General features: G+C 38.6%; 1 protein-coding gene across 1 annotated transcript in view; it reads right to left on the bottom strand.

Annotated features, from left to right (window-relative positions):
- Positions 1-678: 678 nt before the first annotated feature.
- Positions 679-11,640, bottom strand: part of KALRN (kalirin RhoGEF kinase) — a 315,007-nt gene continuing 304,045 nt past the window's right edge. Inside the window, 4 exon segments of the mRNA XM_039323763.1 lie at positions 679-4,043; positions 4,699-4,837; positions 9,023-9,223; positions 11,155-11,233. Coding sequence (XP_039179697.1) covers positions 3,498-4,043; positions 4,699-4,837; positions 9,023-9,223; positions 11,155-11,233 — 965 coding nt within the window. The 3' untranslated portion in view covers positions 679-3,497.

Here is an 11,640-nt window from a genome sequence, read left to right as displayed (position 1 = left end):
CAGACAGATGTCTAATTGATAACACCTTGACATTTTTTAACTGCTATATTGCAGTTTTACTTTTTACAATCTCTTTTGCCTTGCAGCCCCCAACTAGGGGCGTTAAGCAGGCTCAAGTCGCAACTGCGAAACATTACAAATCCAAATTTCTTTTTCTGACAAAGAATTAAATTGGGAGACTAAGATGGCCATTTCGAGCTCATTCGAGCTCATTCTGCTCTCTTCAGTTATGTAAACTGCCCAGGTTCGAATCCCATAAAGGGTGTGGCTAACTGAAGAGAGCAGAATGAGCTCGAAATGGCCATCTTAGTCTCCCAATTTAAAAAAGAAATTTGGATATATATAATAGCCCAAAAACATTTACAGCACTTGTTTGGAGAGGTTTGATTGAAAAAATAGGGAAATACAGTATCAGGGAAATAGCCCTGTTAATTTGATTTAGAATTGTTAGTAAGCATGACATGAGTCTTTCAAAACCATAATTTCTGCTAATTGTAGAGAGCGTGCACTGAGTAAAACAAGGTGCAGGAGAGGGAATCCCCAAGGAAAACTGGAAATGATTTTGGGACAGAGGCTATGATGGCCCCAATATTGTGCCAGTTCAGACAAGAACTGTGCGCCTGCAAATTTAATTCTTATTATTTCCCTTTCTTCATTTGGCAAATGTTTTCTTTTTTCTTAAGGCATATAATTTCCTAATGTCTTTAAAAAAATGAGGTAGGCTCCCTACAAAATAAAACAGATAAAATGGGATCACACTAGGATCTTGGTCCAAAAAGTTAATAGACTGAGATTCTTATGTCTGAAATGGATGATAAGGTCTTTGTTGGAATTTATAAATTCCTTCAGTAAACAGGAGGCTTTGAACCCAAGAGTTTTAATCAAAAGAGTAGGGGAGAAAATATCCCATTTCCTCCCAATTCCAGCAGTTCTATATCTCTCCTGAAAAAAATCCTGTTTCAGAAGATTGAGGAAACCCCTGGAAAAATACAGAAACAGCACTAGGAGCTTTGCTTTTAGATAGACTATGGAATCATTCAGAGTCACACCTTTCTATAGCAGAAATCTTCAAGATAGAACTTTGCTCAGTAATAATCCTGTTGGTAGAATAAAAAAAAATAATGAATCCAACCTATTAAATCTAACATGCTACAGATTTGGAGTTCTTCATAGTTTGGGTATTCTTGACCCTTAGGCCCAATCCTTTTAAGCTAGAAGAAATACTGATGCTTAATCACTTCTAGAAAAGAACAAGGAGAAAAGTAGCAATGCTTTTTGCAAAAAAAAAAAAAAAGACATCTCATTCTGTATTATAGTTATCTTTGCCCCACTTTTTCTTTAGGAATTGAGTTTAATTGTCTTCTACAATTCTTGTCACAGTATTCATTATAAAATTGCAGGAAATGTTGCCAGTTGTTTTTTCCTAACTTTCAGTTGTTCAACGGTACCTCTGTCTTGTGGGCTCTGAGAGAAACACCCTTGGCACCACTGACAGAACACAAAGTTACCAAATGTCAGCCTATCACGGGGTATATGTATTCATTTGGGAACCTAGTTATCGCTATTGTCCTGCCAAGGGATGAAAGCATACATTATTCCTTGCTTTTCCCAGGACGATGAGATTTATTTTATCTTTTAGCCAAACCATATATTTGGCCTTGAAAGTATTGTATTGGGAGCATTTTATATCACAAGTAGTGACAGGATAGCCCCAAATCATTGGCACTTTGTGATCCAGCAACAGGAGCCCATTATCTCTGCATGTAAGAAGTCACAACCATCCTATCTGCTGATAATTACTAAATAAATCAGCCTACCCCAAGGCATGCAGGACATTAATTGTTGGGGAAGTGGGAAAAAGAGAAAAACAGATGGCGGTTTTGACTGATTTGACTTCTAAAGAATGTAGATACGGCAAGGCCATGAATAATTCATTAGCTGTATTAAAACACTCTTGGGGTATTCCGTGTTGGAATAGTTTTAGAAAGCTAATGAAAGAATACTTCAGCTTGGAACTATTATTTCAAAAACACTTAATTTGAAATGGTTGTTAAAGGGCTGTTACATTGTTGGGTGCTTGGCTAATCAGAATGCAATATTGCAATGACTTTTAATGTCCTTGTTGAGTTGCTTCATACTATGCTTTGGGATTAAACAAAAAAAAAAAAAAACCATATTTGAGAGAAGGAGCTAAGGTGATAAATGCATACAGTCATAGTAAACTATCAGCCTTATGTACTAAGACCAGTTTCAGAGCCATAAGCATAAAGATGGACCCACTATGTTTACCACACTTTGGCCAACTTTGGCTTGATTTCACAACTGAGCAACTTTTATAAGTGAAAGAGAAATAAGATCCTTTCCATGTTACAGAGAATATGAGGATTCAATAAACATCCTTAAAATAGAAAAAGTCTTTGACATCTAGTTTACAGATACAGCACTTATTTTAAGATAGTTTTTTTCTCAACAAAAGTTTTCTGTACAAGAGCTATAAAATTTTAATTTAAAAAAAACCACCTTTTTGTGCTTCATCTAAATGTTTTTGATGACTCAATTACTTTACCATCTTATCAGTAGCACACTGCTGATAGTATGTTAATCTTGAACAAAAAATGTGTTGCATCCCAAGGGAACTTATTGGCAAAGGTCTGCTGTAATATTGATCAATGCCATGTATCTACATTTCATTGGCAAAACTGTTACTGTGAATCTCAAGTACAGCACTCTTACCACAAGATTAATTCTAGTTCAAGATTAATGAAATCTGCCTTATAGGAAAACTCTGATCCTTAATTAACACAAGGATAGCAATTTTTACAGAACCCAAGATTTATCCAGCCCAGTTTCTTTAAGAAATGCTGACTGTAGATAGTCGTCTGGTTTTGTGTTTTTTTCCAATTTTTGATTGATTTTCAGATATACCATTCAACTATTCATATAATTAGCAAAGCTGTCTAGAACTTTCAGGTGGTTGAAGACCGTCAAATCTTTCAGAAATAAGATAACTGTCTTTTGGTTCCCATTCTTGACTGATGCCATCTTATTGAACATGACCATGTAATCACAACAACCCCTCTCCCCAAGACGTTGCACCTGAGGCAACCTGAGAAAGCATCTAATTCTAACTACTTAGATCAGTGGTTCTCAACCTGTGGGTCGGGACCCCATTTGGGGTCGAACGACCATTTCACAGGGGTCGCCAAACAAGGCTGTCTGCCATTTCCCCCCCTTTTCTTTGGCCACGCCCCTGGCACCTGGTGATGTATAAGTGGTTGGGGGTCACCACAACATGGGGAACTGTATTATGGGGTCGCAGCATTAGAAAGGTTGAGAACCACTGACTTAGATGATGTAACTGCTGAAACGGCACACACTTTCCTCAACAATCACATCAAATGTAATACTCTGTACAGAGAGGAAGAGTTGCAGAGAATCTGCTTTCTCCATTTTCACCCGCTGTAGCACTCCACTATCACTGAAACCGTTGTATTGCGTTACGTTCCTGGGTTCATTCTGCTCACAATGAAACTCTTAACGTTGGGAACGGGGCGCACATCAAACTGGTGTTTGCGACGTTCGATGAAACCAGCCAGCCGTGAGGTATCCAGAGGTACTTTGGAATAGCTGCCATTATGAAACTGCAGCCATGGGTGCTGCAAGCAAGTGGCGGCAGTAGGTCTCCTTCGGAAGTCTTCCTGAAGGATTACGTTGATGAAATCTTTGGCAGCATGGCTTACATCGCAAAAGTACTCATTGGGAAAGCTGAAATCCACTCGGCACACGTTGATGCATGTCTCCTCCCTGCTTTCATCCAGAAAGGGAGAAACGCCACTCAACATGACGTAGGTGAGCACTCCCAGACTCCAGATATCTGTGCCCAGTGACACTGGAGCCCCTTGGAGTACTTCTGGAGCAGCAAACTCAGGGTTTCCAAGCAGGTGATGAATGTGGTAATGGCCTGTGATTTGAAGGGCATCTTCAAGGTCAATTAACTTAACACGTGGCACTGGGATCCGTAAATCAATCAGCAAATTTTCTGGCTGTGGAAATTTAAAGTTAAATCACATAAATTTTAAAAGGTGTATTGTCCATTTCTGTTGCTATAAAAACCAATATTGGTACAGCCCATATACTAAGAGAGACACGTTCATATCTAGGTTTACTTCTCAAATATCTTTTTTTTTATGGAAAGCAAACCCACAGAAGCATTGACTGGTAGGTTTGTAGCCCATTACATTCAGGAGGGCATCTAACATAAATCCTCACATTATTGAAACATGTTTTATCAGACCATATTGCCAATCCATTTGTCACAAGCAATTAAAAATCACAAGGCACCAACAGAACATAAAATTTTAATATGTTTAAATGGTTATAAACTGAGATGAATCTGATGGGGGCTGAAACAGTTAAAAACCTGTCTTCATTAGGAATATTTATTTAAAGCAAACATAATGTGGAAAGACAATATGAGGCTGGAAGATGGGAAATACTCAGTGGGTTGTGCAAGTATCTTCATGTACAAAGCTTTCAGTTAAATACACCCTGAAGAATGGATCAAGTTTATGAAGACACTAAGTTAATTTCAAATGGTTAAAGCTGTGAATCAGCCCTCTATTGCTTGCTATGAGGATGAACAAGCAGACCTGGATACTTAAGATTGTATAAGCACAATCTTTTTTTTCTCCTTCTTACCTTTATATCCAGATGAGCAACTCGACAATTGTGAAGGTATTGTAAAGCTTCCATCGTATCTCTTATATAAAAAGCTATTTTTTCTTCCATGAGTTCGTCATGATTCATAAGATAATCCAGGAGACGGCCATCATCCATCCTACAATCCCAAAATATTCCATTACAAAAAAAAACCTGTCATGATATCTAAGGTGCTGGGCTAGAAATAGGAGACTGTGAATTCTCTCCTGCCTTAGGCATGAAAGCCAGCTGGATGACTGGGCCAGTCTCACACTCTCAGCCCAACCCACCTCACAGGGTTGTTGCTGTGAGGAAAATAGGAGGAGGAAGGAGTATTAGGTCTGTTCACCACGTTGAGTTATTTATAAAAATAGTTAAGGTAGGATATGAATGAATGGATAGATAGATAGATAGATAGATAGTAGATAGATAGATAGACAGACACACAGAGACAGACAGATAGTGATGGAGGGATGGAGAGATATAGATGATAGATAGATAAATAGATAATAATAATAATAATAATAATAATAATAATAACAACAACAACAACAACAACAACAACAACCAAAATGATCTTGGAAAACTGCAAGAGAAGGAAGACCAACCTAAATGTGGCATGGATTGACTACAAAAAGGCATTTGACTCTCTGCCACATGATTGGATAATAAAGTGCCTAGAAATAACAGGAGTCAGTAGAAACATCAGAAAATTTGTGCAAAGATCGATGGCACAATGGAAGACACAGTTGCAGATCAATGGTGAGAGGCTGGGAGAGGTTAATATCAAGAGAGGAATATTTCAAGGAGATTCATTATCACCATTACTATTTGTTATTGCACTGTTTCCTCTGTCAACAATACTGAATAACTCAGGACATGGCTATCAAACATCAAAAACATCTGCCAGACTATCCCATCTCCTTTACATGGATGATCTGAAGCTGTATGGAAAAACATCATCTGAAATAGAATCGCTGCTCAACACTGTCCGTATATATAGCCAAGATATTGTATGGAGTTTGGCTTGGACAAATGTGCCACACTTACTATCAAACAAGGAAAAGTAGTGAAAACTGAAGGAATCAAGATGCCCCACGAAAATAACATTAAGAGTCTGGATGAGGAAGAGTACTACAAATACTTGGGTATCCTTCAAGCTGACAACATCAAACACACTGAAGTCAAGAAAAAGATTAGAGGTGAATACATGAAGAGAGTGAAGAAGATCTTAAAATCCAAACTCAATGGAGGAAATACCATAAAGGCAATCAACACCTGGGCAATCCCAGTCATTAGGTACACAGCTGGAATAGTGGACTGGACTCAAGCAGAACTAAAAGCAATGGATAGGCAGACCAGAAAAATAATGACAATGAATCATGCCCTTCATCCACGCAGTGACATTGATAGACTTTATCTACCAAGGCAAATAGGTGGGCGTGGAATGCTACAAGTACATCAGATGGTTGAAGAAGAAAAAATGGCTTTGGAAGAATATCTGAAGAACAATGATGAAGATGCACTGAAATTAGTATATCAGGAAGGCTTACTAACTACTGGAGAGACCAAACTGGCCTACAAGAAAGACCAAATGAAGAACAGAATAGAGGCATGGGAAGACAAAGCACTACATGGCCAATACATGAAAAAAATAGCTGGGAAAGCAGATAATAATAAAACCTGGCAATGGCTAAGAGCAGGAAAATTGAAGAAAGAGACCGAGGGACTAATTCTGGCTGCACAAGACCAAGCCTTAAGGACAAATGCTACAAAGTCAAAATTGAGAAGACAGCAACAGACAGTAAGTGCCGCCTATGCAAAGAAGCTGAAGAAACAGTGGACCACTTGGTAAGCTGTTGCAAGAAGATTGCACAGACTGATTACAAGCAGCGGCATGACAAAGTAGCAACAATGGTGCATTGGAAGATCTGCAAAAAATATCATTTGCCTGTAAGCAAAAACTGGTGGGATCATAAAATAGAGAAAGTCATAGAAATGATAAAATTAAACTGCTCTGGGACTTCAGAATTCAAACAGACAAGCACCTGCAACATAACACCCCAGACTTAACAATTGTCGATAAGAAAGACAAAAAAGTCTGGATAGTGGATGTGGCAGTGCCTGGAGATAGCATAATAGAAGAGAAAGAACTGGAGAAGATAACAAAATACAAAGACCTACAAATAGAAATAGAAAGACTGTGGCAAAAGCAAGCAAGGGTAGTACCAATAGTCATAGGCTCCTTGGGTGCAATCCCAAAACAACTGGAACACCACTTGAACACAATTGGCATTGACAAATTCGCTATTAGTCAATAGGCGGCCTTATTAGGAACTGCTTCCATCCTGCGACGATATCTGTAATACCATCAAACATCCACATCTGCCTATCCCAGGTCCTGGATAAGGACTCGATAGGTAGACAAAATGCCAAATCCAGTCTGAACATCTGGCTGACTGTGCGATGATCGTTAATAATAATAGTAAAGTTGGAAGGGACCTTGGAGGTCATCTAGTGCAACCCCCTGCTCAGGCAGGAAACCCTACACCATTTTGGACAAATGGCTGTCCAGTTTCTTCTTAAAAACTTCCAGTGTTGGAGCATTTACTGCTTCTGGAGGTAGGTTGTTCCACTGATTAATTGTTCTCACTGACAGGAAGTTTCTCCTTAGTTCTAGGTTGCTTCTCTCCTTGATTAGTTTCCACCCGTTGCTTCTTGTCCTGCCTTCAGGTGCTTTGAAAAATAGCTTGATTCCCTCTTCTTTATGGCAGCTCCTGAGATATTGGAATACTGCTATCATGTCCCCCCTCGTCCTTCTCTTCGTTAAACTAGACATACCCAATTCCAGCAACCTTTCCTTGTATGTTTTAGCTTCCAGTCCCCTAATCATCTTTGCTGCTCTTTTCTGTACTCTTTCTAGAGTCTCAACATCTTTTTTACATCATGGTGACCAAAACTGGATGCAGTATTCCAAGTGTGGCCTTACCAAGGCATTGTAGAGTGGTATTAATACTTCACGTAATCTTGATTCTATCCCTCTGTTAATGCAGCCTAGCACTGTGTTGGCCTTTTTGGCAGCTGCAGCACACTGCTGGCTCATATTTAGCATTCCTCTGATCCACTAATTTTGTCACTTGGTCAAAGAATGCAGTAAGATTTGTCTGGCACGATCTATTTTTGACAAACCCATGTTGGCTTTTAGTAATGACTTTGTTTGCCTCTAGGTGTTCGTTGATTCATTGTTTGATTATCTTTTCCAGGATCTTCCCAGGTATTGAGGCCAGGCTGATAGGTCTGTAATTTCCTGGATCCATTTTTTTTCCCTTTTTTGAGGATGGGAACTACATCAGCTCTTTTCCAGTCCTCTGGTAGTTCCCCTGTGTTCCAGGATCATTGAAAAATATAGTTCAGTGGTTCTGATATCACATCTGCCAGTTCTTTGAGAACCTTGGGGTGTAGTCCATCTGGTCCTGGCGATTTGAACTCATCTAGGCTGGACAGGTGCTCACTTACCATTTTCTTGCCTATTTTAACTTGTGTTTCTATTTTGTTTTTTATGGCACTATTTTTGATAGGTTGGTCTGTTTTTTTCCTTTGTGTAAAGACAGATGCAAAAAACGAGTTAAATAGTTCTGCTTTCTCCCTGTTGCTTGTCACCTTCTTGCCACTTCCACCCTCTAATGGACCAATCATTTCCTTCACTTTTTTCTTGTTTTTTACATGTTGAAAGAAGCTTTTTTTTGTTATTTTTGACTTTGGTCACAGGCCTTAGTTCAGATAGATAGCTAGATAGATAGTTAGAGATAGATAGATAGATAGATAGATAGATAGATAGATAGATAGATAGATAGATAGATAGATAGATAGGAGTGATGGAGAGATGGATGGATGGATGGATGGATGGATGGATGGATGGATGGACGGACGGATGGATAGACAGACAGACAGTGATGGAGGGATAGATAGATAGATGAGATGGATAGATGATGGATAGAAATGATAATTGTATCTCTAAATAGAATGTATCTTACAAACAAAAAGGTTAACAAATATTAGAAAGTGTAGTACTGTAAAGACTTGTGATATTACATTTTCATAGATTCAGTTTAACATGAAGAACTCTACATTTGGACCATGCCATTTCATAGAAACTTAAATGCATCCTTGGAACTACACATATGCAAAATGTTCTCTCATGGTCATTTTCCTCCTATGGGGAAATGAAATGGCTTTTGTGACAATAGTCAGCTGTACAATATGACTGAATAGATAAATGACTTGCTTTAAGAAATAAGAAACTTGGCTTCCATATAGGACTTACAGTTCTAAAACTAAGATATAGGAAGAAGGTGACTCATAAGTGTCATGAATGGTGATATACTGAGGATGTTGCAGGTGTTGCAACATGGCTGCTTCATGGGCTGCCTGTTCCTTCTTTTTCATTTTTTTATTGACAAACTTCACCGCAACATCCTTCCTTGTGGCTTTGTGAATACATTTCTTTACGACAGCAAAACGGCCCCTGGAAAATTAAGACCATTAAGATAACTTGTGAATAAACGATGAATCCATTTTGGTTCAGTTTCAATAAATTTGAAGAGCTTTCTAAACTTGTTGAATTATTAACTTTACAAGTAATTTATTGTCTTTTGCCCTGGCAATATATCCTTTTGGGAAAAGCAAAACTAATAAAAGTATCTTCATTTTTTAAAAAATGAATCTATTATAAGAGATTCTGACCATGAATTAGAAGCTGAATTCTGAATAGCCTTGTGTCAGAGAACTCCTTTTTCCCAAAAGTAAATTTAAAGTTGAGATTCTTGGCCACCTTCATATGTCACAAAGGTATACTGTGGACAATGTACCACAAGAATACTCAAGCCCCTATCATAAATCCCCAGAGAACTTTGTATCCTCCATAGCCAGGAGAGAGATGGAAATGCATCATTTCTACTGAACTGTATATGCCAGTCCCAAATCATGAACACAATTTGCTCTTCAGAAAGGGGAAATAATTCTCTCTGCATTTATACATAGATAAAACCTGTATCCAGATTTAGTCAGCACTGTTTTCTTACTAATGATTGTCTATGGAGATTCTTAATCATCCAAGTCCTGGTTTTACCAAAGTTGCTTTTCCAATAGGCAACTGGTTTTTTTCTTTGAAAATGTTTTGATTCTCATCCAAGAAGCTACTTCGATTCTTCTTTAGAATAGCAATAGAATTTAGGCTTATACCTCTCCATAGTGCTTTACAGCATTCTGTATGGTTTACAGAGTCAGTATATTGCTCCCAACAATCTGGGTCCTCATTTTACTGACCTCAGAAGGATGGAAGGCTGAGTCAACCTTGAGCCGGTCAGGATCAAACTCTTGGGTGTGGGCAGAGTTAGTGCCCCACTAGGGCTCAGAAACCTCTTTAATGAGAAATGAAACATTTTTAAAGAAAAATCCCCAAAAGTGCAGTTGCCTTTTGGAAAAGCACTTTTGAAACTTTCTAATAGTTCTAGATCTCCAGATGATTATTCCCTCTTCTGGCTATAGGTCTGCAGGTTTCTGAGAGAAGCACATCTTGCTTAGAGAAAGTAGTAACATAGAGCCTGTGTTTATATGTCATGCTAGACCATCATATGTTTTTCTTCACTAAACCAATCACTATGGTTTGTAAACATTGGTTTATGCCTTAAAGCAACATTGAAATTATCCACTTGTAATGTAGTCACACAACATGATTTTAAAAAGCATGTCAGAATGGCTTCTGTTGCAAGTAATAGCATGTACAGTATCTATGGAGATTCTCAGACATCCATTACATCCATTAGGTCATGGTTGTCCCAAAGGTGTTTTTTCAAAAGGCAACTGAACTTTATTTTTCCCTGAAGACATTTTGCTTCTCATCCAGGAAGCTTCTTCAGTTCTCACTGAATGGTGGAGAATGGAAGGAATTCATTCAGGACTGAAGAAGTTTCCTAGATGAGAAGTGAAACGTCTTCAGGGAAAAATGAAGTCCAGTTGCCTTTTGAAAAAACCCCTTTGGGACAGGCATGCATAGTAGTGATGGGGCTTAGTAAGAGAAGGAAAAAAGGAAGAGTGAATCCTGGTGAATGGAGCTCATCCCATTGGGAACTAGATCCAAGCCCACACATATTTTAAGCACTTTAATAAATGAGTTGAGATATACAGGGAGAAGATGCTGTAAGTTTGTTTGTGTCTGTGAGCACCATGTTATACAGTGCAGTGCTTCAGCCTCAGCTGGGAAGAGATGTTTTGCAACACATGAAAGTGTGAATGCAGTGCCTCTCTGTGATTGATTAAAGCAGCCATGACTTTTTCAGAAATTGTGTGGTTGCTATGGGGAGACTCCCATTGCAATGGTAATATGATAAAAAAAAGTACAATTATACATTCTGTACATTTTCTGATGTTTGGCTTTTTATGAAATTACTTCCTTACCGTCCAATTTCATTCAGCTCTGTATAAGCAAAATCAAAATTCTCTTTCCAAGTAATGGTGGCACCATCCGCCGCAGAGTCTTTGTGGAACCAGATGGGTTAGGAAAACAGAATTGTAAAACAGATACAGTCAATGTTATGTAGCTATTAAAAACATGAGTATTTTAACAGCAGCAGCCATAACAAACTGCAGTGATGTCCCAGTGATGGCAGGTTGGTATTGATTTCATCATGCAAATACATTAAAGAGTGAATGCGGTGTTTGTCTGTTAGCAAGACTCAGGAAGATCACAACAGTCCCAGAAAAGGCTTCTAAAATGTCACGTGTTCTCTCTCAGAGACCACCTTTCTATGATCCAATCTATCCATCCAACCTAGACAGTCAGATAATACCTTCTCAGAGTCCCCATCTACCTGGAGACACAGTGCAAGGGGTCCCAAAGGAGAGGCACCATCTTTAGGGGTGAGAAGGGCTAGTTCCGTTTTT

This window comes from Crotalus tigris, unplaced genomic scaffold (genome assembly GCF_016545835.1).
Source record: "Crotalus tigris isolate CLP2741 ecotype Arizona unplaced genomic scaffold, ASM1654583v1 scf7180000024282.1769268, whole genome shotgun sequence".
NCBI classification, from domain to species: domain Eukaryota; kingdom Metazoa; phylum Chordata; class Lepidosauria; order Squamata; family Viperidae; genus Crotalus; species Crotalus tigris.
The sequence above is the reverse complement of the archived record's forward strand: the minus strand, read 5'-3'. Positions and strand labels throughout refer to the sequence as shown.